This window comes from Triplophysa dalaica, chromosome 7 (genome assembly GCF_015846415.1).
Source record: "Triplophysa dalaica isolate WHDGS20190420 chromosome 7, ASM1584641v1, whole genome shotgun sequence".
Lineage (NCBI taxonomy): Eukaryota > Metazoa > Chordata > Actinopteri > Cypriniformes > Nemacheilidae > Triplophysa > Triplophysa dalaica.
The window spans coordinates 16,121,063-16,147,119 of NC_079548.1; the positions used below are offsets into that span (position 1 = coordinate 16,121,063).

The 26,057-nt window shown below is 42.1% G+C and overlaps 1 protein-coding gene across 1 annotated transcript; it reads right to left on the reverse strand.

Moving 5' to 3' along the window:
* Positions 1–62: 62 nt before the first annotated feature.
* plcd3a (phospholipase C, delta 3a) lies at positions 63–24,771 on the reverse strand. The gene is made up of 15 exons (XM_056754001.1): positions 24,498–24,771; positions 20,267–20,428; positions 9,152–9,380; positions 8,597–8,726; positions 8,300–8,525; positions 7,207–7,408; positions 6,189–6,333; positions 5,937–6,086; positions 4,989–5,141; positions 4,521–4,674; positions 4,206–4,322; positions 3,928–4,106; positions 3,674–3,809; positions 3,098–3,247; positions 63–2,175 (listed from the first exon to the last, which is right to left on the reverse strand). Exons 1-15 carry the CDS (start codon positions 24,580–24,582, stop codon positions 2,045–2,047), a joined length of 2,349 nt encoding a protein of 782 aa, XP_056609979.1. The 5' UTR covers positions 24,583–24,771; the 3' UTR covers positions 63–2,044.
* Positions 24,772–26,057: the final 1,286 nt, after the last annotated feature.

The window sequence follows — 26,057 nt, forward strand, 5'->3', positions numbered from 1 at the left end:
CCTGTTCCTGGAGGACCATTTACTGTACTTCAACGATACCTAGAAACACACGTTCAAGGACACAGTTTTTATGATTGTATTTTATTTACACGCAGGTTGTATTTTATTGTTATATGGATGGTAGTAAATGGAAATGTTTACAAATGCAACACTTAAATGGAATCAGTCTTCTAAACATGCTTCTCCAACTCTTTTTTCCTTAGATGTTCTTTTATTTCTTTTACATTTTTCTTTTCCTTTCATAACCTGATACATTTAAATAAATCAACGAGTTAACATGACTACAAATACCATTACATTCACTATGTACTACATCAGAGCCCTTGATGCTGGGGTGGAGGTGAGGGTGGAAAGAAATTATTTTTCTGGGAGCAGAAAAATATAATTGTAGTTATTCTTTTTATTGATTACCATTGTATAATAATTCATAATTATAATGATGTTTTCAGGTCAAACTCACCTTGACTGATTTTAATACAATGCACCACACATTTTGAAATATTGTATAGAACCCATTGGAAATAGCAAACCGATCAACGCTATTCAAAACACTATCTAGAAATGACTTTACAAAACACATTACAAAAATGAAACAAAATAAATATGAGAACGCATGAGAAACAACACTGCTTTTAGCATTGTTTGTATTAAATAATTAGTATATATAATATAACTATGAACAAAGGGAGTAATTGAAACATTCACAGTAATATAAACTATTCAGTGATCTTTTTCTAATAGAATCTCCAGATTATCCTAATTTAGGACTAAACCAACAGTGACAACTGATAAAACTGCTGTAAAATGGTACAGTTACAAAGTAGTCTCAGCCTCAGACGTCACGCCCACGGACCTTAACGTCTGATGCACGTCTTTAAACACTTCAGCACGTTCGAAGTCTCCATCTGATTGGTTGAATATCACAAGATTTCCTGTGTGTGTCGCGTTCTTTAACGGTACGCCTGCAAACAGCACGAAATCGTCTGACATAGAGGTAATTCATCACGATTGACTAAACGCTTAATTCTTAAATGTATGTGTGGTTCGCGGCATAAACTTAATATCATATGGTTGCTATTAAATTACACGTTTGTGAATTAACACCGCACTGATACTGCGGGGACATTTACACTCCTCTAAACATGACGGGGCACAAAACGAAATGTGATTGGCTGCTTCATCTGTCAGTCATATGGCCTTTTGGGCGGGCCTTGCCTAAGAAAACGGCGATAAGTGATTGGTTGCTTTAACTGTCAGTCATATGGCCTTTTGGGCGGGCCTTGCCTAAGAAAACGGCAATAAGTGATTGGTTGCTTTAACTGTCAGTCATATGGCCTCTTGGGCGAGCCTTGCCAAAGAAAGCGGCGATAAGTTTAGAGACTAGTTCCGCAGGGACTCCCCTGGATGTCCCCAGTAAACGTCTGGTCAGCCTATTCTAATTACTAATATCATTAATAGTGTTACTTGTTAAAAGTATTATTCGGATATATTATTCTACAATTAAAATTGATTTTATGGTTTTGATTAAATTGAACATCGATAAACGCAAACTTTTCTTAGTCACAACTTCTTGGAAACATGACTCTTATTTTACAGTAGGCTATCAAGATGTTTTCCAACATCACATTCTTATCTTCTTGGCACCCGAAGGTCAGCACATCAATAATTTTGTCCCAAGCCCCATAAATTCTACTGGAGACCCTGCATTTACTTACATTAACAAAACATGTTCACATTCCTTATTTCAAGGCTCACAGAGACTATAAAAATCTTTACCCCATTCAAAGAGTCAAATAAAAACAATACTGACTTGTAGATTAAAAAATACTGTCTTCATAACGCTTAAGACTCCACTAACCAGTCCATAACAAGTCAGGTTTCATAAACAAACACTGACTTTTCTTGTGAATCCACGGTGACTCGTTCAGTCAGGTGCTTTCACAGGTAGGTAGCTCTGTTATTTCAAGAGCACCAGGTAATGGACTTTCCCATCAGTAGGGTTCATCCAGAAATAAGCCTTCATAAGGATCATGATAAAAGAACTTCAGGCCTTGCCCACACGCTCAGACACCGTTTTAATAGGAACTCCTCGCCGTACCACCTTGACATGAATGAAAAGTGTGGCAGGAGACAAACTGGATCCATCTGCTTTTAGAAGATGTATATGACGGTAACCTGCAACATAACACAAAAATGAATGAAATGTATAGTTCAAAATAAAACACACATCACAAAATGTTTTGTTTAACGTCAAACATTTTAAAAGAAATACGAAGCCACTGAAAAGTAGTCACTGGTCACTGGTCATAATAGGTCTATACATTAAATTATATCTCCACAAAATCCTAAATAACATAAGATTCTTCTGCAAAACACAAAATAAGATATTTCAAAGAATGTTGGAAACAAAGCAACAATGGTCCCACAGAAGAAAAATTAATATAAAAGTTTTAAACGACATAACTGTGCATAAATTATTACATAATTGTTATTTTGGGGTGAATATCTCTTTAAATTAGCTAAACAAAAGTCATATTGGGAACCTGTCAGGGCAGGAATCTAAAGGTGAATTAAAATGTTTGTATCAAACCTAATCCTTAAAGATGCATAAGGTGTAAACTCCATTTTACAGAGCACATAGGCTTTGTTAAAACTACTTTTCTGTCTTGTTGTTGTCGATAACAAACGATAAAACTTTCAGAGCTGTATCAAACATCGGTGTAATGTCAAATGCATTTGTGCCCTTGAACTTTAGACTACAGTGGGCTTTACAAGAAACCATTTTGTTTTGAACAACATACCAAGATAAAAATTTCCATCACCCTTACCTCTCAATGAAGTCTAACTATTATTCTTTAAGATAAGACATAGACTTGAATGACAGCATTCCAGCAGAACTGAAGCTGTTTTGAGGGCAGAGGTTGGTGCTATTTTTAAAAATATCCTTTATATAATAGTTTATGCAAAAGTGTTTATTACAGAAGCAGTCTTAAAAAATGAAAAGGAACATATTTTCACCAGAAAGCATGTGTACATAATAATTCTGTTGTCATAACAACATAATGCCTTAAGTGTAAGCCTACCCCGCTGAACACACCTGTTCTAAAGCTGGTGAAGGGCAAAGTGAACTGGCCAATGAAATCGTTCTTCGCTGTGTGATCGTGATCTTCCACCACAAAACGCACCAACGCCAGTTCAGGCACCTGCAATTGAAAGCTCAGAGTACAGTTCCAGCGTGGGTTGAAACCTGCAGAGAGAGACAAGCGCACCCACACAGTGTCAGAATCTGAATTGGTGATCTTGTGTGGTGCTGGAACCTGCGCTGAATAAAGGCTGTTTATCTGAATCAAGTCAGAGGAGTTTTTAATAAAACACCATTTAACATATTGAATACACATGGTCAAAAACAATATTAATATCACTAAAATGTTCTATAAAACAATGCAATTTTCTCCAAAATGGCTTACGTACATATTTTTTTTATCTTTGTCATCTTTAACAAAAATGAATGCCACTATAGTGCAATGCATCCACAGTTCTGCTGTAACTTAGGAATGGACTAACAGCTCTTAAACAAACAATACGTTGCTCCTAAACATAGATTAAAAACTATCACGATCTTACCCAATTTAAAATCATAATAGTATGCAAGTAAACCATCGGACTTCCTCACCATTGTTATCAATGCGCTGAGTTTTGGCACGAGCCTTATCAATTGAAACTCCGTGGATCTCCACCCAGACCTGAGGGTCAACAATGGAGTTGGGTTTGTCGATGTCAATCTTGGGAAGCTGCTGAGCTGAAATCACCTGTAGAAAAAAGACAAAATACAAAGTAAAAAACATGATTTAATACAAACTTATCAAAGACATTTAAAAGCACATGGGAAGTCGAATCATAAAAACGCAGAGGGAAAATGTTGCTCACTCGTATTGTAAGTTGGGTGGGTATATGTCCTGGCCCTCCACCTGTTTTCTCAGGGTCAAAGTTAGATTTTGGGTGACACATGAAGTCAGATTTCAGTACGTAACCACAGCGACCGTTGGGTAGAAAGCGTCCCTGGTTTAGATCCATCTGCTCTCCTGGTGTCTGGAAATTCAGAGCCACTGAGGAACGGAGAGACAGATTAAGCAACACGAAAAAGACTGAATCAAAATATTTCTCTCTGCATTGTAACTGCACTAGTTGTCTGATAGAGAGCTCACCCATCTGACAGCCTCCGTTCCACATGTCCTGTGGGTCGTAGTTGGAGGACTGTAACCTTTGACCTGATGGATAAACCCTGCTCAACTGAACACTGTTGTGTCGAATAAACAGCTTTCCTATAGGGTTCAAAAACATACACACATACAATAACTAAAAGCAAAGTTAATGTAAGTCTTATTTAATAATTAAGAAGGCCAAAGGCAAAAAATGAATGCTATCCAATTCCTTACAGGGTAAGACCTAAATCAGACCTAAAGCACATGACAAGATTTCAATAAATGTACATTGTACGTGTTTGGTTAGGTTGATCTCACCTGAGTCTTTGATAAGTTTGAGAGCCTCGTTCTCAGAGAAAGATGACATCATACTAGGAGGTTTCTGATTGGCTGCCTCGAAACCTTGGAATGGCACACTTTGACAGTACACCACCAAATCTGACAGCTCAGGACTCAGTTTAGAGCTCACAGGCTGAGGAAAGAAATATGCATGTTAATCCATACCATACAACACATACACATTATAGTATACCTGTTGCTTGAGGTGGTTCTAACCTATTCATTCACTTGATAAAAGACAAACTTTGTCACAGCACAGGTTCTTTGTCATGCAGCAATATGTGCAATTTCTTCCAACCAATGTTTTCATTTACATACAAGTTTAAAGATGAAATAAACTTTTAGTTGTCATTATGCAAAAAAAGTAACTAATTAATGTCACTCAGATTTTACGACAACCACATAATAAACACAAATAAAACACATAACCAACCAATCAGAACTCACCTTGCCAGGGTCCTTTTTGCTAGAGCCCTTGTCCGCGCCCCCTCCAGAAGCTGATTCTTCATCTGAGCTAGATGTGAAGCTAGTATAGCTGTCAGTCTTCCCCAGCTGACCACTCAACTTCTTTCCTTTTATCAGGATCCGCCCCATCATCTCCTACAGGGAAAAATGCGAGTGACTGTTCACCAAGAAATATTTTTTTTTCAGTGTCAGCTGTGTTCAAGACAACTCGGATGTTGGATATTTTAGTGGCATTACAACATTACAAGTATCTGTTCCATAAATTATTTCCGGGTTGAAGTGGGATTTAGAATTTCTGAGAGCACATTTACATTTAAGCATTTGGCAGACGCTTTTATCCAAAGTGACCTACATTGCATTATCCTACACATTAGTTTCTAAGTATGTGCAATCCCCTGGGATGGAACTAACGACCTTGGCATTGTTAGCGCCATGCTCTTACCACTGAGCTACAGGAAAGCACATAAAGGCAGTATTTGAAATAACAACAATTTATTTCAGCGCTGGAATGTTGAAACACAGCACCACTAAAAAACACAACATGACGTGATGAAAGAAGAATTTTGCAAACAGCGCAAGTGTAAGAGAAACAGAAGATTATGAATATGGAATGGGAGGCTGGAGGCACTTTAAAAGCTTACACTATAACTATGAGCACCGCGGTTTTATTGATTTAAGATTGTTCCCAGTACTCAATGACGGTCTATTTCCTTGAAATCCTCAGAAGTTACTGGAATTATTTTTGAAGGTTGCCGTGTTTCTACTAATAATATTCACAAAGTAAACAGAAGAGGCTGGAAGACAGAACACCAAGATCATAGATTTGATACCAAGGGATATGCACAGAAGACGTTTTGGATAAAAACATCTGCACAGTTTGTACATTTAAATGGGTGAAGTATAAAGGAAAAAGATGTAAATGTGTTTAACCTCAGGTGAAGGCAGATCTTTGAGTTGATCATTGAGTGGCTGTTTAAGGAGCTTTTTGCCCAAAATGGATTGAAGATGGTTTGCCATGACCACCTGTTGTTCCACTGAGCAGTGATTCTCGATGGACAAAATCAGAGGATATGGAGACGTCTATGAAGAGAGGAAGATTCAGTTACTTAACATTCAAACACTCTTTATCCCACGCTGCGGTATAATATAGAAGCCATTATGTTATGCATAGTGTGACTGTACCTTGAAGGCATACTGTGCAATGGTCTCAATTACTTCTTTAAACAGGACTTTAGAGGTCAGCGTGTGCCCGTGGAAGATCATGGGTTCTCCTTTATCGCCGTCCCAGCAGTCCAGCTCAACACAGCGACAGCCTTGATTCAAAGCCCTGAACACACAAACACACCCATGCATCCACCACAGACACACACGTAAACAAAGACAGCATGTGACTCAGTTCTGTGTGTTTCATGTGTGTTGTAAAATCTTAAAAGGTTATATATGCTTAGTGCTGGGATTGACATGAACTGGGTGTGCACCTATATATATTTTATAAGTTTTTCAAGGATGAGGAGGAGTGGGACATTTTTTAGTGTACAATAGGTCGATTTTAACTTTGTACTATAGGTTGATTTGTTAGTAATAGTAAGTACAGTGATCTATAAAAACTAAATTAATTAAATGCTTATCATTTTTACCCTTTTCCTCCAAAATCAAATAGAAAACAAATATACTGCACTGTGTACATTGTGTTAAAGGGATATTTTCCCCAAAATTAACATTCTGTCATCATTTATATATTTTGAAGAATGTTGGTAACCAAACAATAGCGGTTCCCATTTACTTCTATTGTATAGACAAAAAAACAATGTAAGTCATTGGTTCAGCCGTTGTTTGGTTAAGGCTAAAATACACTACAAAACATTTGCTCCGATTTTGCCCAGACTTACAGTCTAGACTTGTTGCAGAAAGTCTGTGCCAGTCTGCAGATTTGATCAGATAGTGTGCTTCTATCTGAAACTTTCAAAAAGTCTGCAAGTGTATGATATCTAGTTTAAAAAAATATATTGTAGTGTTTTCCAGTCATTACCAACATTCTTCAAAATATCTTCTGTTGTGTTCTGCAGAAGAAAGAAAGTCATAAAGGTTTGAAATTGCAAGAAGACGAGTAGATGATGACCGAAAAATGTTTTTTTTGGTCAACTATCACTTGTGTAGCATATAATAGACTTCTGCAGTGCATTGTGTGTGTGTTCTGTACCTGATATAAGGCTCTGTGCTGCTGGTGCTGGTCACCTGGTCTTTGGTGAGGTAGGTATTATGAGATGAAGAGATAAAGTAGTGAGCCAATGGTCTGCTCATGTCCTGATACACACGAGCATGATCAGGGTTGAACACATCATTCTCATTCGACAGCATGTACATGGTGAAACCGTTCTGAGTCATGAACAGATTCTTCTGGGCTGTGGGTCACAAGGACAAACATATGATTACTTAGTATTTTTGATGAATCACAATATATTTCAACTACAACTGACAAGAATAACCAAGGTGTAGTTCGTCAGATATTTAAGTCACCAGTACCAATGACACATTACTAAACTATGCTCTCACATGAGCTGAAGGTTGAGTTTGCTGGAGGGTGTGGTTTTACAGTTTAATGTTGAAACTGCACTCCAGCCATCTATTTACTCAAACTCATCATTTTGTTTGTCATTGTTCACGTCATAATAATAACATGAGCTTTTGTGTTTGGAACACTTAGGGACCAGAAATGTTTTACAATATACACCAACTTCCTTTTCTCTTAAAAAGAACATGAACCCATCAAAATAATTGAATTAATTTCAACTTCATTTTATTAATTATCAAAATGTAATAGGTTTTTTGAAGTCAGTTAAATATAATTTAAATTCAATTGATTTGTACTGCTAATTTGAGCTTTTTAAATAACTTGATATTTCAAGTGTTATGTTATTAAAATGATTAAAAGAGTAAATATTAAGAATTTGTTGAAGAATATCTGTTTTATTAGTTTTCATTTTGACTGCTCAAAGGCAGCTCTTTACAACCTATGAGACCTGGAAACCTCAGTAATGGATTACAACAATGAAACACGTGTTAACATACAGAGCTATTAAAATCTACAATGTTTTGAAATGCATCGCTTACATAATTTGGTATTCAAAATTTTACAACAAAAAATATTTTGCATTTAAATTATATTATTTGTGTGATTTCTTTCCTTCAGTAAGGGCAAAAATCTATATTCAGTGCACACGGAACCTTGTCCAAACCACATCATACACCTATGGTAACGGTCACAGTAATACTGAATAATGATGCATTCGTACCCCAGTGATTGAGCTCATATGTGAGGATGAGATTCTGAGCGTGTGCCAGCGACGCGTCCTCGCCCTGATCACCCAGAAAGTCCCGCAGCTCCATGGTGGTGAGCACACATCCGTTACTGGAATAGTGTCGGAACACCGCATCCAGCTCCGGCCTGCGCATCAGCTCCCGGCAGAATTCCTCAATCTCCACGTGATCCAGCCGTCCATCACAGGACCGGTCACACTTCTACAGAGAAGAAGAAGGATGAGAAGATCAAAAGATAAACATTACCAATGTACTCGGAGACACAGGCTCACCTTAAAAAGTGTGCGTGCGTACAGTTCATTCAGATCGATGTTGATCAGCTGTAGCAGGTGTTTCACTTCATCGTAGGTCATCTTGCCATCCTTGTTCTGATCTGCACGTCTCAGATAGCCTCGAATCCAAGTGTGTGCGGTTAGGGAAACTACACAATGACATCAGCGCATATGCTACAAGATCATATAAAATATATCAAACTCTAATTAAAGTGCAGACCTCTGTGTTTACTTTATCTCGTAATGGAATAAAATATGGTAAAAAAGACATAAGGAAGTATTATTAAGGTTATTTTCAGGTGAAGAGATAAACATGTATAAAGTGTGAGTCACAAGTGCAGTTGCAGACTATTTATATTCTATATTTAGTCACCGCTCATTTGAGCAATATTATACATCAAGGAAGAGTTCGCTTACAAGTGGATTTGTGGCAAATGGTAGCTAAGGTAACCAAACCTGTTCTCAACACTGTAAATGGCAATAATCCACAGGGCATGTGTCTACACGCTGTATGTTTATTAGTAGCACTCTGCATTTGGTGCACCTGAAGGATATTGGTCCAGCTTATCTTTCTGGCTCATGTTGGCCACGCGGCCTTTGAGCAGGCGGATGCCTCGGACCCAGTGCTGGGCTTCCTCTTGCGTGGGGCAGCACAGATCCAGACTTTTCCTGGCTCCGCGGAACACCACAGTAAAGCAGTGGCTCTCAGGGACCAGACCGGCCAACCGCCGCAGACATTCTGACTGACAGCCCTCACGCACACACTCCACCTCCGTCACTGAGACTGAAGGAAAACACACGCACACATGTCACACTAAGAAAACAAATCATTACATAAAGACAAATATTGACATTTCCTTAGCCAATCCAAATAAACAAAACTGAATTAATCTTTCAGTTAGTAATTATCTTTTAGGAGATGGTCAAACATGTCACTGCTGTCTGTGACACATAATGTGTGTGTGAGAGAGAGAGGATCAATTTGACTCTTGTAAAACATGACCTGAGCAAAGCAAAGCCAAAGAATGTCACCATGTGCTCTCATTACTGTTTATTAAAACTGACACGCATCTATGGAAACAAATCTGACATTTTTCCTCGTTTGAACTAACTGCATGATAACTTTGCAGGATGGCATTTTCAAGAATACTTAGTATAGTAAAAAAATAAATTTCTAGCAGCTATCAAAATAAACTTTATTTTCTATAAAATGTGAAAAGCATTTGGCAACAATAACTTCTTTCATCTCAACAAAAAGACACTGCTGAGACACTGGGCACATGCACAAATGGCCTTTCAGAAAAAATATTTTCTGCCCACTTTCAACTCCTGTCTGACAAACATAAATTGATGTGTTTGTGTGCACAGAGAAGCGGGGTGTTCATTTTAACAGAGAGCATGTACCGTGGCATGCGCACACTGGCATTGAATGGGCGTTCACGATGCCACTGGCATTCCTCACTAATACCCTCTGCATACAGGGCTTATCTGAGATCCACAGGATCCTCAATGCTTTACGAGCCCAGCCGTACATCTGCTGCCCAGTAAAGAGGACGTGCCTACTGTGAGCATGACACCCGGATAGATTTGTCTACTACCCAGATTTATAATTTGAGAGCTGGGTATTTAACACTTATGACTTTACCATGTGTCTTCTATCTTTATCCACTTTATTAAATAGCCAAAATAACCAAGGGATAAAGTGTTGCACTGAAGATGATTATATGATGTAATGCGGCACGCACTAACATTTAATTTTTTTTTTAGATCAGGTGTCTCAGATTTCTCAGAATTAACCTTTTTAGTGTCTGCCTATTTGTCATGCAGGATTTGAGAAATGCAAAACTCCAAATCACCTGCTGGTTTGATTGACTAAAAAACTGCACTGACATACAGTCATTGTGTTCCTAGACAACTTGAGTAGTAAATTACACTAATCGTTTTTTATTTTCAAAAGCATCATATTTTTATCCAAAAATAAGTTGTAACAGTGCAGTGGATGTCCTTAGTGAACTTTGTTTTTCACTCAAGTGCCTGGCAGTGGGTGAAGTGTGAGGGGCATGCTGTGCTATGTGAGGGGATGAGCAGCTGAACTTGCATTCCAGAACCCCGTGTGACCTAGCAGAGAAACTGAAAATGTGATCTACTTTTGGTCTAACTGCACTACGAATAAATCAACGTGGGATCAATAGTTATCAAAGGCAGACCTGGCTGACGAAATACTGTATGTGTTCCATGAATGAATGAAGAATTGGGCTCCATTTATTTTTGAGAAACTCGTGTTATCTATTCATGTGATGCCCGATGTTGAATCGGTTCTTTTGTATCAGTTTTAATCTTGACAGTAATCGATCAAGTTAATCTATCGCAGGAACATGTCCAGTGTTCACTAAAGGCTTAAATATACTACAAGACTTTTTGCTCTGCAGATTTGATGGATGTGGATTGTTACTGCTGCACAAATAAGTAGCTGATAAGTAGCAGAGAAAGGCAACTTTAATTGGACGCAGTCTAGTATGTGTTGTATGACTATTGGTTAACGTTGATTAGTTGCACCTGATGTGATTGGCTGATGCAAGCTAGTCTCACGTGACCTGGCAGAACTGACGCTACACTTTACACATGTACACATGGCACTGTATGTCAGTATAGCCTACTGTAAAAGTACAAACATCATGTTTAGTCATATATACCTGATCTGAGTCCTTAAAAATAGCCTGGGAAGCTTCTCTGATATGTAAAGTGGGCCATAGGGTTTATGCATAGGCCAGAAACTGAGGGTGGGGTTTATGTTATTGAGAATGTGATTGCTGCAGATTTATAAAGGGGTTTTATAATAAAAGTTCTACAAGGTTGCGTTTGAATGAACAAAGGTGACATCCACACAATAATATAATCAAGTACACATTTTATACAGATATAAAAAAAAATGTGAAAAGCCCATGTGTTTTTAGATATCTGATTGTTTAAACAACATTGAACTTTAGTGTAAATATCACTTTAACGTTTCTGGGATGGGCCGAGTTCATAAATGGGTGGTCCTGTTTAAGCAGGTTTGTTAGAAATGTTTTTCAAATATTGTTTACAGTGTGAGAAAGGCCACAATCAAAAACACTCAGATGCTCCAGTGAAGCGGCATGAATGGGATTATAGCAGGAAGTCCGATTTTCTTCACTCTCATTTGGGATTATCATATCATAAATGTGATTAAAAAGAGATTAGCTTTCATCTAAAAGGCTGGAGACAGATTAGAGATGACAGAACATCACATATCCCATAATGCCTTTTGTCAGAGCAGAATATAAGGCATGTTTCCAACATGCTGGGAGCTATGGGTGAATCTGTGCGATTACAGATAGATTAACAATGTACAGAGAAGTGAAGGGAGCATTGGGACCTCTAAATCTCTCATGTATCTCTTTAAAGCTTTGGTGTGTTTTAGATACATTACATGGCCAAAAGTTCTAGAATTAGAATTTTTTGATGTAATACTATACACGATTTAAGATTGAAAACGCTGTATTTTCCACATACCGTGCATGTTTCTATCTCCTCTTTGCCCCGCCTCTCCGAAAAGCGCTGATTTTTAACAAAGATCATCACTCTGAAAAGCGAGGTGTGCTTTGATTGGCCAGTTAACCAGTGTTTAGTGATTGGTCGAATACTGCAAGAGTGTGAGGGAAATGTAACGCCTCTCAACATATTAAGAACATCATGTTCACAAGCAATTTAATGCGCTTTTGCAAAGATTGCATCTTTTGTTCCGACACTTAATTTTAGCAATTTTACGTGTCTAATACATGCATGGGCAACTTATAACACACCGAAGACGCAGAAAAACAGGTATTCGGTCGATATGCCCCCTTTAAAGATATGGTTTGGGTTAGAACAGATTTTCTTTATAATGGGTCAGGTGTTCAAGTGCCTACATCATTTTGGCAATGTAGTGTGTGTTCACAATGTAACCTAAGCTTGATTTCCAGAACTGGAATCATAAAAAAGATTAAAAAAAGATAAAAATTGACAACATTGAACACACAAACCTCAATAATGGTAGCAATCAAAAAACATATAATAGAAAATAAAATAGAAAAATAAAAAATATAAGAAACACAGAATTACACATGCTGCAATACATCTTGGGAACTTTCAAACTCTAACAACTCTAGCTGTTTGTTCAGAATACACAGTTTTTTTAAGCGGGGCAAACTTTTAATGCATTTTGGCAAAAAACTTCAAAGTCCAGTCAACAAAAAATCTTTGTTAGAGACATGTTTAGAGTAATTTTGTTTAGTATATACAAAAAAATAATTTGACTCCTTTAACTAAAAATTCTATGTTCAAGATACTTGTTTATCTTTGTAGGGAGAACGTTTTGTGAGTTGGTTGTTTTACAGTGTACACGTATTGTGATGGCACCATTTTGACCTCTTTCCTGAGGTTTATAGTCCAGTACATTACATTAAGCCTAACACATCCGCCCTGTTGCAAGCATTCAATTTCTGAAAACTAAACATCACTGCATTTCATTACTGATGTATACTTTGGGAGAAGGTTATAAACAATATGAATTCAAAGGCCATGTTTACAAATTCTGTAAATGTACTCATCCAATAACCATCCAAGGAAAACTTGGTGCATTTATATTTGTTTACATCAAGCATCTTCTGTATCTAGAGTCTAGACAGACTGATCCAATCACTATTCTTTGCACAATATTTAATTTAAATTCGTAACAAAATGCCATCGGAAACAACAATTGAACTGTTTAAAAGAATTATATGTGTTTGAAATTGTAGCCAGTAAACAGTTGCTCATTCAGATACAGTACAAATAAGAGAGGAAGTAGCATAATTCTAGTAGATGGAGTTTAAATATCATCAATCTGTAAATGCAGATATGATTACTTTGTGTTCATATTTCACTGATATTAAAGTGATACGGCAAGTCGACTCAACTGTTTGTGATCAGGACAAGCAAACCACACATTGGGATCACAAATTGACACTGGACCATTCAATGCATATGGGGACAGCATTCTTGCTATGAAAAGGTGTTGACAGGAGAGAACGAGTGTTTGTTGTTCCTGGAATGTGTATTCTTCCTCTAAGGCGTGTCCCTGATCTGACTGAATGTATAGAAAACGTCTTGGTTACGTATGTAACCTCAGTTCCCTGATGGAGGGAACGAGACGTTGTGTCGAGAACGACAGATGGGGTTCGCCCTTGAGAACCAATCAACTCTGACTACTATAGAAAAGGCCAATGAAATTTGGCGAATGCAATTTGCATGCCGGGCTCCGCCCCCGGAAATCCGGTATAAAAGGAGGCCGGCGTGCAGCATTCACTTACCTTTGTTCTGAAGAGCCTGAGACCTCTCAAACTGCAGCAGAATACGATACGTGTTCGTGGCATAAGGGACACAACGTCTCGTTCCCTCCATCAGGGAACTGAGGTTACATACGTAACCAAGACGTTCCCTTTCTGTCGGTCTCTCGACGTTGTGTCGAGAACGACAGATGGGGTTGCCTATGGAAAACGCCACAACGCTGTATCGCGTCACAATCTCTAGCGAAGCGACGGTAACAAGCCTGGGCGTGTCATCTCGAAGCTTTCGTGAGACTGTAACCTTCCAGTGTGGTGGTCGGGGGGTTCCAGAGCTTTCTTGGAGAAAGATGGGTACAGCCCTGACCGGTAACTTTCACGGACGGGGCCTTAGCTCTCTATAGGCGAGAGGCCGTCCAGATCAGTTTACACCGGGTAAGCGCGACTCTTAATCAGAGAAGCGCTACAGAGGCCACCTCCTACCCGTGGGGAGGAATATGGTGGATATAGGTATGGTCTCGTCCTTGGAGGAGAACGCATGGAACGTGCGGACTGAGTAGTTAACCGCGAGGTGGAGGCCCACCTGGGGAAGCTCATGGGTTACCAGGAGTGGGAACCATTCTCATGAGGATACATCAGACGGAACAGCCCACGGAGGGGGTGTTACAGACGTCCGGTAGCACTAGGTCCGGTTAGAGCTATCTGTGATAGCTCACATGGTATCCCGGCCTAAGGGGGAAGGCTGCTCTGCCCAGCCAGCCCCCAGGGGGTGCTTGTTTGGTGATGGATGGAATGCCTATTCTTAACCAGTGTCTGGGTAAGAAGGGAGGCTGGTGAGGTACCAGTTTCTTAGCGATGTGTTCGGGTAAGAAGAAAAGGTAAATAGCACACTGACCCAACCTGTTAGAGGGTGGAAAGGTGCTTTCGCAGGCATACGCCCCCCCGGATGCCAGTCCTACATGTCGCCACGCAGGACGTGGGCTGACACCGGGTTTACGCGAAGGTTGTAAACCCTTGCGAAGGTGTTTGGGCATAGCCCAACCCGCAGCTCTACAGATGTCTGCTAGAGAGGCGCTTCTGCCAGTGTCCAGGAGGTGGCTAAACTCCGTGTGGAGTGAGCCCTCACTGCCAATGGGCATGGGAGATTCTGAGATCGGAATGCCGTCGTAACGGCGTCCACGACCCAGTGCGCCAGCCTCTGTTTGGAGACAGCCTTCCCCTTCTGCTGTCCTCCAACAGACACGGAGCTGGTCAGAGCTTCAGAGCTCTGCGTGCGGTCCAGTACGTACTGGACACAACACTAATCGGGTTGGGTCTTCCTCCCCTATGGGGAGCGCCTGCAAGTTCACCACTTGGCCCCGGAGGGAGTAGTGGGAACTTCTTGGGCACGCATCCGGGCCTGGGTCTCAAGATAACGTGAGAGTTTCCAGGGCCGAGTTTAAGGCAATCCAGGGACACGGAGGATGCTCGGTGGTCCCCTACCCTCTTGAAGGAAGTGAGCGCCGTCAGGAGGGCCGTCTTACTCTATGAGGAAGATCGGAACCTCCGAGGGGCTCTTTGGGGGGCCCTGAGGCTCCCCAGGACCACTTAGGGTCCCAAGAGGGTATGGAGCGGAGATGAGGCGGATTCCGCCCTCTCGCTGCTTAGGAACCTGGTGACCAGGTCGTGTTGCCCTAGAAACTTTCCACCGACTGAGTCGTGATGAGTGGCAATAGCGACTACATACACTTTCAGTGTGGAAGGGAGATGTTAGTCTCCAGTCTCGTGAGGAGGGGAACACAATCCTGATCAAGCACCTCAGTGGGTCTTTCTCGTTGAGAAAGACACCAGGACGAGAAGAGGCACCGTCTAGAGGCGTGTAACCGCCTAGTAGATGGGGCCCTAGCCTGAGTGATGGTCTCAGCCGTATAGGGGGAGTAGCCATCTTAGGATCTTCTCGTCCCGTCTAGAGACCAGACATGGGTGTTCCAGAGGTCTGATCTGGGATGCCAGAACGTGTCCTTCCCCTGAGAGAGCAGGTCCTCTGTCAGGGGAATGGTTCAGGGGGAGTCGCTGTCCAGAGCATCGGCTCTGAGGCCAAGTGCGGTTAGACCGGTGTGGTGTAACCAATAAAACTTGGTGCTCCTGCTCCCTGACCTTGCACAGAGTCTGTACAAGAAGGCTCCTGGGGGGGGGAAGGTGTGCTTCCGCCCATCCCGCGGCCAGCTGTGCGCAAGGATATCCGTGCAGAGGGCAGGGACTATCAAGCGGGCAAATGGTGGTGTTACGGGAGGTGAACAGGTTTTACCTGGGCCTACCCGAACAGCCTCCAAATGAGCTGGACTGCACGGGGGTGGAGTCGCCACTCTCCACGAGGCATAAACTGGCGAGAAAGCACGTCGGCTGTCTAGTTCAGTTTGCCCGGGGTGTGTGGCCTGCAGGGAACGAGTCACCTGTTGACTCCACCGGAGGAGGCGTCGAGCAAGTTGTGTTTAGCTGCTGTGTGCGAACGCCACCCTGACGATCTGTATTCGCTACAGCTATAGTGCTGTCCTCGGAACAGCACGTGCATGTCTCGCACGAGAGGCCGTAGCCTGCTCAGTGCAAGTAGCATAGCCCACAACTCTTGGCAATTGATATGCCAGCGCAGGCGGGGGTTCGTCCAACACCCCACCTGCGTGCCCGTTGCACACTACACCGCACCCCTGCAGGGAGACTTCAGTCGTCACCACGACCTGCCTCATAACCTGCTCAGAGGGACCTGAGTCCGTCGAAAAAGTCATAAAGACTAGGGGTTATGGTGCGTCGGCAGCAGGGCGGCATCACCATGCGCCTGCTGCCGGTGTGCCACGCTCTCCTCGGAACTCGACTCTGAAACCAGTGTTGGAGCGGTGTCATGTGCATCAACTCGAGGGGTATTAACCCGCGAGGACGCCATGTGTCCCAGGAGCCTCTGAATTGTTTCAGGGGGACCACTGTCTGCCTAAAATGTTCATTTCAGACAGTTCAACACTGGTTGGGCACAACTGCGGACAGGTGTGCCGACATGGTGACAGAGCTGAGTTCCATACCGAGAAAGAGGATGCTCTGCACTGGGGAGAGCTTGCCCCTCTCTTGGTTGACCTGGAGTCCCAATCGACCTAGGTGCCGGAGCACCAGGTCCCTTTGTGTACATAACAGATCTCGCGAGTGTGCCAAGATAGGCCAGTCGCTGAGATAGTTTAGTACCCGCTCACCTTCCTCCTCTCAGGGAGAAAGGGCGGTCAGGGACAGACCGAAAGGGAGGACTCTGTACTGATATGCCCGCCTCTCGCACGCGAACCGTGGGAACGGCCGGTGTCGAGGAGGATCGAGACATGAAAGTAAGCGTCCTTCAGGTCGATTGCCACGAACCAATCCTGACACCTCATAGATGTCAGGACGCGCCTCTGTGTGAGCACCCTGAATGGCAGCTTGTGAAGGTGCTCTGTTCAGGGTACGCAGCCTTTGGGGGCAACCCGCCGTCTTTCTTGGGAACGATGAAGTGCGGGTGGTGACCCACTGAACATCTTGGTTTTGAGGGACGAACTCGATGCCTGTTTTGCCAGAAGGGTGGTGACCTCTACCCGAAGTACGGAGGCGTCCCTGCCTCTGACAGAGGGAGAGATGATGCCGCGAAACTTGGGTGAGTCTCTGGCGAACTGGATCGAGTAACCAAGACGGACCGCCCTCATTAGCCAGCGAGACAGTGTGGGCAGCTCTCGAGCTCCCAGGGACTGTGACAGGGTGACCAAGGGGACGGTCTGCTTCATCATTCCCACGGGGGGTGGTTCGTCGGCTGGCGGAGCTAACCATGTCGCGGGGAGTCCCCGGAGGGAAGGTTTTTGCTCCGCCTGCTTACCTGCCTGGCGGGACAACGGCACGCACTGTCGGTTTGAGAGTGGTGACGGCTGTCGTATGTGTACGACCTCACGCCTCGCCAGGGTGTGAGGTCGGTTCGCCGAGCACAGTCCAGTGGAGTGTGCGATCGGCTGCAAGTAAACCCGGGGAGAACAGAAAACTCAGTGAGTAAGTGGGCGCCAAGCCCTAACAAGGGCCCGGCTTTGGTGACGAGGCAGGAGTCGTCCCGTACCGACCCATCAGAGCCGTGGCTGTGAAGGTTCGGGCCCGATGTTGTTCTCCCTGGGGTCTTCCCGTCAGTGTCCCTTCTCGCGAGGAGGTTGCTGACGGGGTGGAGGTTTCCCCCTCGACCTCTGCTTCCGGGGTGCCGCCTGTGGGGGCACAGGAACCGGAGCCGATGTCGAAAGGGTCCTGGGTTGCAGGGAAGCAGACGTCACGTGAGATCTCGGAGGCCTGTAGGCGGCCGAGTCGCGGCGTGAAAAAAATGTGGTTAATTGCCACTGTCTGCTTCGCCGTCAAAAAACTGCTGAGCGCAGTCCTCGACGGTGTTACCAACAACCCACCCTGCGAGATGAGTGCATCAAGAAAGCGGACTTCCTTGCTGTCACTCTTCTGCACAAGGTATAGCCGGGGGTGTCTCTCCTGGACCACTACCGTGGACATCGTCCGACCCAGGGCCCGTGCCGCCGCCTTAGTCGCCCGTAGAGCGCTGTCAGCGGTGGCACGGAGATCCTGCATTATACCCGGGTCGGCCTTACCCTCGTGGAGCCCTCTCAACGCCCTGGCCTGGCGGACCTGCAGGATGGCCAAGGCATAGAGAGAGGAGGCAGCCTGGCCCGCAACATCGCAAGCTTTCGACACCAGTGATGCCGAAGTCTTACGTGCTTTGGACGGTAGGAGTGGTCGATCCCCCCCCAGGTGGTAGCCGTCCGCGGCACAGGTGCACCGCAGGCGGACGTTCCACCTGGGGGATCTCGACGCAGTCCTTGGCTGCCTCACCATCGAGGGAAGTAAGGGAGCCGGAGCTGGTTTCACTGGAACGGTCCGTGAGTGGAGCGTTCCAAGTTTTACACAGCTCCTCATGCACCTCCGGGAAAAACATGGCACCCGGGGTGGGCGCGGTTTGCACCGCGCACCGACCTCGGGAACCACGTATCCCCGGGTTAGCACGGATGACATCACTTCTGCTTCCTCCTGAACTCGACCGCTGGGGGTGGAGTTTGGATTCGGCAGAGTCGGATGCCAGTCTCCCTCCGATGCTGCGAGCGACATCTCATCTACGTCACACATCGTTTCCGAGTGTGTGCGTGAGGATCCGGACGGTATGCCACCGCCGGTTGGGGAACGTTCAGAAGAGCGAATCGGGGTGCGATCGGCCCGTGAGCACTTGGCTGGCGGGTTTACGTTCGCAGAGTTCCCCGTATCACTAACGCTGCTAACGTGGGTGGTCATCGGGGCCGTAGCCACAGATGTCACAGCCCGGGTAGCAGACGAAATGGTGGCTGGTTCCCGTAGGAAGACAGCCACCCGTGACCGCAACTTCTGAATGACAATCTGCCCGCAGTGCAGGCAGATGTGTCAACGAACGCTGCTTCAGTGTGCTGGACGCCCAGACACCTAATGCAGCAATCGTGTCCATCCCCCTCCTCGATGAGGGTGCCGCACCCAAGAGAACAGCGGGACATGCCGCGCTGGAGAATGCTCAGTCAGTCCTGAAAAGGACTTTTAGAAAAAATCTCTAACACCTCCGGAACCGCCGAGACGCCCAGGGGAAGGTCGCTGCAGGAAGGGACGATCTGCTGTAACACGTCGTAGCACCAGCGTGTAGTTGTAGAGGATTGAATCCTGAGTTGTACTCATGAGCGATGGCTCTGAAGAACAAAAGGTAAGTGAATGCTGCAAGCCGGCCTCCTTTTATACCGGATTTCCGGGGGCGGAGCCCGGCATGCAAATTGCATTCGCCAAATTTCATTGGCCTTTTCTATAGTAGTCAGAGTTGATTGGTTCTCAAGGGCGAACCCCATCTGTCGTTCTCGACACAACGTCGAGAGACCGACAGAAAGGGAACTCCTGACTTCACAAATGGCAAAGCAGCATTCCCATTCAAAAGAACCTGTAGTCACACTATTGTAGTAGATCACACCAGTTTTAAAGCGAATGCTAGTCTAAGCTGGGGGGGATTTGTTCATGATGATCATGAATTTGTTTATCTTATTTGTTTCCAGGAACACATAATGAACAATTGATTCAAAGCAAGTACACTCCTGAATGTTGAAATTCTAGTCGCTGAAGTTCTATGAGAGGTCAACAAACATAATTGACTAATCCATAATATTAGAGATTATATTGAAGTAGTGCTAATGGATCATCATGGATCAGAACCAATATCTGCTTTCACCTCCTAATGCTTCATATGTAGACATTTACTGTACTGGATTTGGGTTTTTAATTTTGTTTGCAGCACAGTTCTTCCAGATGATTTACTCACATGTCTGCTCTCTCTTGCGGGAAGATTTGCTGGACTCGCACCACACCGTCACACAGTCGTCCAAAAGCTTCAGTCTCCTGTCCTTCCGCCAACGCAGAGATCGAACCTTCACCATCTTTGATCCCTTCAGCATCACACACACATCTTCATCGTCCAACACACCTTGGAGACACATACACACAAACAAACGCAACATTAAAATACAATGACCTCCTAAATGTTTTCCAGTCCCCTCTGTCTAACACACCTGTTACATGCTGTAAATCCTATATGTCAAATCTACAAGAGTTACACACACCGTGAGAATTCACTCCTAATGTGTTGGCCAAAAGTTGATCTCATATTCAGCAACTAACATAAGGGTCAGTGTCACAAACATGATGAGAAATGATGTAACTCCACAGTGATTTCAGTCAACAACGTCAGCTGTAACTTTCAAGGATCAGTGCAATTCTCAATAGAATTTTTAAAAGCAGGGTTTAATATGAAAACAATAGGTAAATTGAAGAGACCTTGTTTGGGTTGCCAAGAAAGAGTAAATAAACAGCAAATAATTGTTTTAACTTTTTGTGTTTTGAGCCTTACTAAGTATAGTGCGGTTGTTTCAAATATTGTTTACCTCACAGGTTTGTGCAATGCTGGAATAAAATATTTACAAAGAGCAAAGATTGCAAAACTACCTAAAAAGCACAGTGAGCACTTTACAGACTTTCTAAAGCCATCAATAGTTGCAAAACATGGAAATTCCCTCATTAATTTTTCCTAACCTGTTTGCCTTTAGTTTTACTGTGACACAAATGGGAAAAGAAGAATCTTCACAAAGCTGTTTTCCACACAATGGCAAGCCCCAAGAAGCATTAAAAGTGTCAGTGTGCGTTGAAATAAGATCAGGGCCCTTAGTGCAAAGTGTTGCTCCTAGTTAGAAAATTCTTTGAAATGTGGGCGTTTCCCCTTAGAATTACAGAAAACATCCTATTAAAGAAAAAAGTAATTCATAAAAAATCTTAACCCTTAAAAAAGCTCTTAAGTTCCAAAATTTTAGGAGTAGCGAGGAGAACTTTTAAGAGACTTTTAAGAACTTCTTTAAAAGCAGAGAAAATAGACTAAACACGAAAAGTGAGAAGAAATGTGTTGCAATAGATGACACTTCCACATTACTTTTAAGGTTTATCAGATTTTTGTTTCATTGTTTTTTGTGTGTGCGTTCAACTTTTCATAATCTTGATTTTGGTTTTCTTGTATAGCTGCTTTGATGAAATGCAAATTGTAAAAGCGTTATAAAATAAAATTACATTGAATTGAATGACAGTGATTTAATAAGACACAACACATAAGATGTTTGTGACTGATCGTATTAGAGTCACGCTACATCTCCAAAACAGCGCAGAAATGCCATCGCGCCAGAAATAGAAGAAATCACTACATTAACATATTTAGCAACTGGAGAAATCGTTCTATGCAGCAGAAACGATTTGGCACGGTCACATCTTTCTATACTGATCACACAAACAATTACAGCACTTAAAGAAACTGGTTGTATCACTGTTCATTTTCTATCAAATACATTGACATTGTAGTAAATAATAAATAAATAAATAAATAAAAAATGTATACTGCGTATATATATATAGTGGTGAGTAAGTGAGTAGGGTAAAACAGCAAAAAATACATGTGCAATTTCAAACTAATGACCCTATACTTAAAAGCGCTCTTTTTTCTTTCTTGGTCAACCAACCAATCGCAGAATATAAAAAACTGTGTCATACGTAGAAACCGGGTCTGCCCAACCTCCTCACTAAGGTAATTGTTTTTGTCTTTTCCTTGCTCGATGTTTCTCTCAGATTGGTCCTGAATCTTCTACGTAGAAGTTTTTAAGCTAAATTATTTGAGGATTCTTAGAAGATAGGATTCTTAAAGAATATGGGCCCTGGACTAATATGTTAAAAAAACAATCCTTTCAACAAGTAGATAATGACAAATGTTTTTGGGGGGGGGTGAATTGTGAGCTGTTGTGCAGTGCCATTACGTACTGAAAAAACATACTGATTATCTATGTATGCCAGAGATTCAATGAAGCACAAAAGACCGGAAGAAATAGAGCCGTCCTGCTCACATTGAAATGGCTGCATTCACATGGAGATCTGCCCCGGTTACCACTACCCTCCAGCCTCCTCTCCATCTTGTTTAAAAAAATTACAGTCTTTATGTTTTACCATCATTTTTTTTTCAAATGAAAAGTGAAATTAACTCTCTGATTAAAAAAAAGATCAAAGACAGAAGAAAGAAAAGAATAAGTGAAAAGATTGCAAATGCCTTGACCACTACTGAGGAAGAGCCAAGTTTCTGCAGAAAAGATCCCGTCACCAAGGTAACCAGTAAAGACTTGTCAGCCTCTAGACTCTACAAGTCTGGGAACCAACACAAACATAAAACTAAATCATGTAATATAAATAAGTTGAATAAATGAGTAGAAATAGTGGGCTATATCTTTTGTGTAGATACAAGCAGTGTTGTGCAACTTTTCTTGTGTGTTTATTATGGGGCCTCTTTAAGGGGCTGCCAAAGTACAAAGTGGCCCAAGCCTAGTGCCTAAAGTATATCTCGTATAGGACAGACCGGCTCTGACAGCATGCCAACAGTGCATAGTGAGTGTTAATGTGAAAGAAATATGAGAGAAATTAATTTTTGCAGACCCCTTAACCAGCTGAAATATTGTATTCACTCTTATTTTTCTCTTTCTCTCACATACTAAAGATATAAGAGAACCACTTGATTTTTCTGTTGTGAAGTGCTTTAAAAAAGCAACATGAAATCACTCTCAACGCCTCTCCAAAAAATCCACACAACACCATTTAACAAGTGCAATAACTGAAAGCCATAGCAAATTTATATTTATAACGAAAGTGTAGCATTGGCAGAGATTGACCAGGGCCATGGTGGTTCACGTAATGCCCACTCCTAAAACTCTTGTGTAATGCACAGTACTCTTCAGTGGCACAAAAATGGGGTATGCAGCATATGCAGTGCTTATGGGGCCACGCACAAGGGGGGTGGCCATTGTGCCAAAATATTATTTGAAGTTTTTTTTTAATAAAACGTAATAAAATACGTTAATTACATAAACTTTGACTACTTTTTACTCCATTGTTTTATCAGTTTTCAGATGTGTTATATCTTTTCAGAATTGTGCATCTGTTACACTGAAGCAGTTGGAAAAGTGTTTATCTAAAATAATAACCTTTATGCTTCTATAATAGATGCAAATCTGATTGTCATCTTCACGTGACTTAAAATATAACTAGAAAGACTCCAAAGGTGATATACAACCTGTCTACAGATTTTTTAATTTTTCAATATCGATGGCGCAAAAACTGATCTCGCATATCCCTCAGAAATTGTGCAGTTGCGTACTTGTTGTAAATGCAGACAAGGTTCCCACAACAGATATTTGACTTGATATGGCAACACAAACGTTGTTGAAACCTGATCTAAAACAGGCACAGGTGCCATAAAGCTGATAAAAGCGGTTTTTATGGAGGTGTGCTGTAAACATTGACATTGGAAGGCTAATGAAACCGCTTTATTCAAACACCACTGGTGCAAAGATATAAAAACATACAATCACGTAAGCAATTGTCAACAAATGCTGTGGAATAATCATTGCGTCACACAACTGTAAAGTGTGTTAAAAGATTACATGGCATATCAGTCATAATGACATGTGAAAATGTCTCACAATCTGAATGAACTGTTAAATACCTCTAAGATCAAAACGCAAAAACTTGCACACGATTACATAGTCTTGGTTTTTGAGAAAGGTTTACACTCAACGATCCATAACCACGATAAATGACGCGATAAAATAGAAAATCTTTCAAGGGAACAATGTATTAGCCTGCACCACCTTTAAAACAATAAAACAATAGTTAAACGCTAAACGTAAGTCTGGTTTAAATGTCAGCATGCTAAATCAAACCAATAACACTATTTAACACGTATGACTATAGCAGTTCGTCATAAGAACATTTGAACACTTTGATGTCACGAAAGACTTTCGTAGCTAACGTAACTCTTCACTTTTCAAAAACTTGACACTTCGACGAGTTAAACAGCTGAAACCGAGTTTACTTTCTCTTTACTAAGTCAACGAAACTATGCATTGCATACGTACAGTGTTTTTCCTGCGTATGCGTATTTCTAATGTTTTTATTATATTATATGGTTTTCTCACCGAGCCTGCGCAGCGGATCGTGGGCTTTCGGGTCGTGTACTTTGCGATCAGTTTCGGTCGCTGGTTTCTTCTTTCTCCCCAGCATGTTGAGTGTCCTCCGGAACTCCTTGAAAGCGTCCTGACCCGAGCTGTGAATGTGAATAACAGACAGAGCGATCGAGAAACGCGTTTTAATCTGTCGGTCGATGCGTGTAAATCAGTGCGCTGCTGTGACGCCTGGTGAGACACTTGACGCGTGTTGAAGTGAAGCGCGTAACTTGACTCCAGCCCTGAGCGGTAAATACTCACATCACATCTAAAAGAAGAGTCGTCCTGTACCACACTTTATGACACATTTACTATACAGTTTCATAATCAGAAACCATCATTTCCATAATAGTCCTCAGATATTTTAAGAAATCAAGCTTTTTGTTGTTTTTACTATCTTACTTTATTATGTCACTCTTCGATAATAAAGCCTATTTACCATAGTAAATATTGACCACAGTTTGTTATGGTTATCTGTTGTTCATTGCATTTAAGTTCTACACGCTTAATTATACCTCATTTTTTATTTTTAAGTTTACTGTAGAAAATATTTTTATTAGAAGTGTTCTTCAATGTGAAGAAAAGCACTTCTCGCAAGACTCATATCTCCCCTTCTCAAAAACAGAGACAGTCATCTGCCTTGTGACCTTTTGGCAAGATGAACCAAAATCAGATTAATAAGAATTTGACAGACACTTTATTGAGGTTAGCGCGCAAATAATCATTTCATCTCGTTTTGATTATTATGACTCGTCTGTTTTAATAATACACAATTAGTTTTTACCAATGGTCAGCAATATTGTAGCACCAGTTTAATTACATTACATTGCCTTCCAGTTATAATCCAGGCAGGGCTGCTCCAAGCCTAAACAGAATTTTATTTGGGAGTCCGCCTGTGCCCCCAATACAATCTATTATTGTCAATGTTTAATCATTTGCATGCACACTTTAAACCAGGGGCGGAGATGGGATTTTTTTTTACTGGGGGGACCACGCGGTCACCAAATGATTTTCAACTTTTGTGTAATTTGGGCTTTATCTAGTCCTCAAGTTGTTACTTTGCGTTATTTGGGCTAATCGTTTGCACTGAAAGCCATTGGAGGATTCTTATTTGACATCCTGGATAAACAACAATGAACAAAGGCCTTCCGGAAGAACACTAGCAGTGCATGAGCAAACTGTTATTTGTCTAGTATGCCAATCACCCACCAAAACTTCATGCCTTCTTCAAAATAAGTTTTTTATTTAAACATTTAAACATAAATCATTAGATTTAACTCAGTAAACGTATACAGCACATTGTGTTAGATGATAATGTTATGCATCGTGCAATTCCAGATAAAACTCTATGCATGCGTGAGTATGGTGGTGCTTTTGGGTTCTCGGTCTGGAACGGGTGAGAGGGCTAGGAGGGAAACACCAAAAAAAAAACTAGACTACACCACAGGTTAATTTTATCTGTGACCTAAAAACACAGATATGGATTTGTATTTCCTGACGATAAATTGTTTGATTCATCCAATCATTCTTATT

Bases quoted from the DNA above. Each gene is read 5' to 3' on its own strand.
- plcd3a (XM_056754001.1), bottom strand. From the start codon at position 24,582: ATGCTGGGGAGAAAGAAGAAACCAGCGACCGAAACTGATCGCAAAGTA. The intron at 7,409-8,299 runs GTACGAATGCAT...TGTGACCCACAG, and splicing joins ATATGAGCTCAATCACTGGG to CCCAGAAGAATCTGTTCATG. The intron at 4,107-4,205 runs GTGAGCTCTCTA...TCCGTTCCTCAG, and splicing joins GAACGGAGGCTGTCAGATGG to TGGCTCTGAATTTCCAGACA.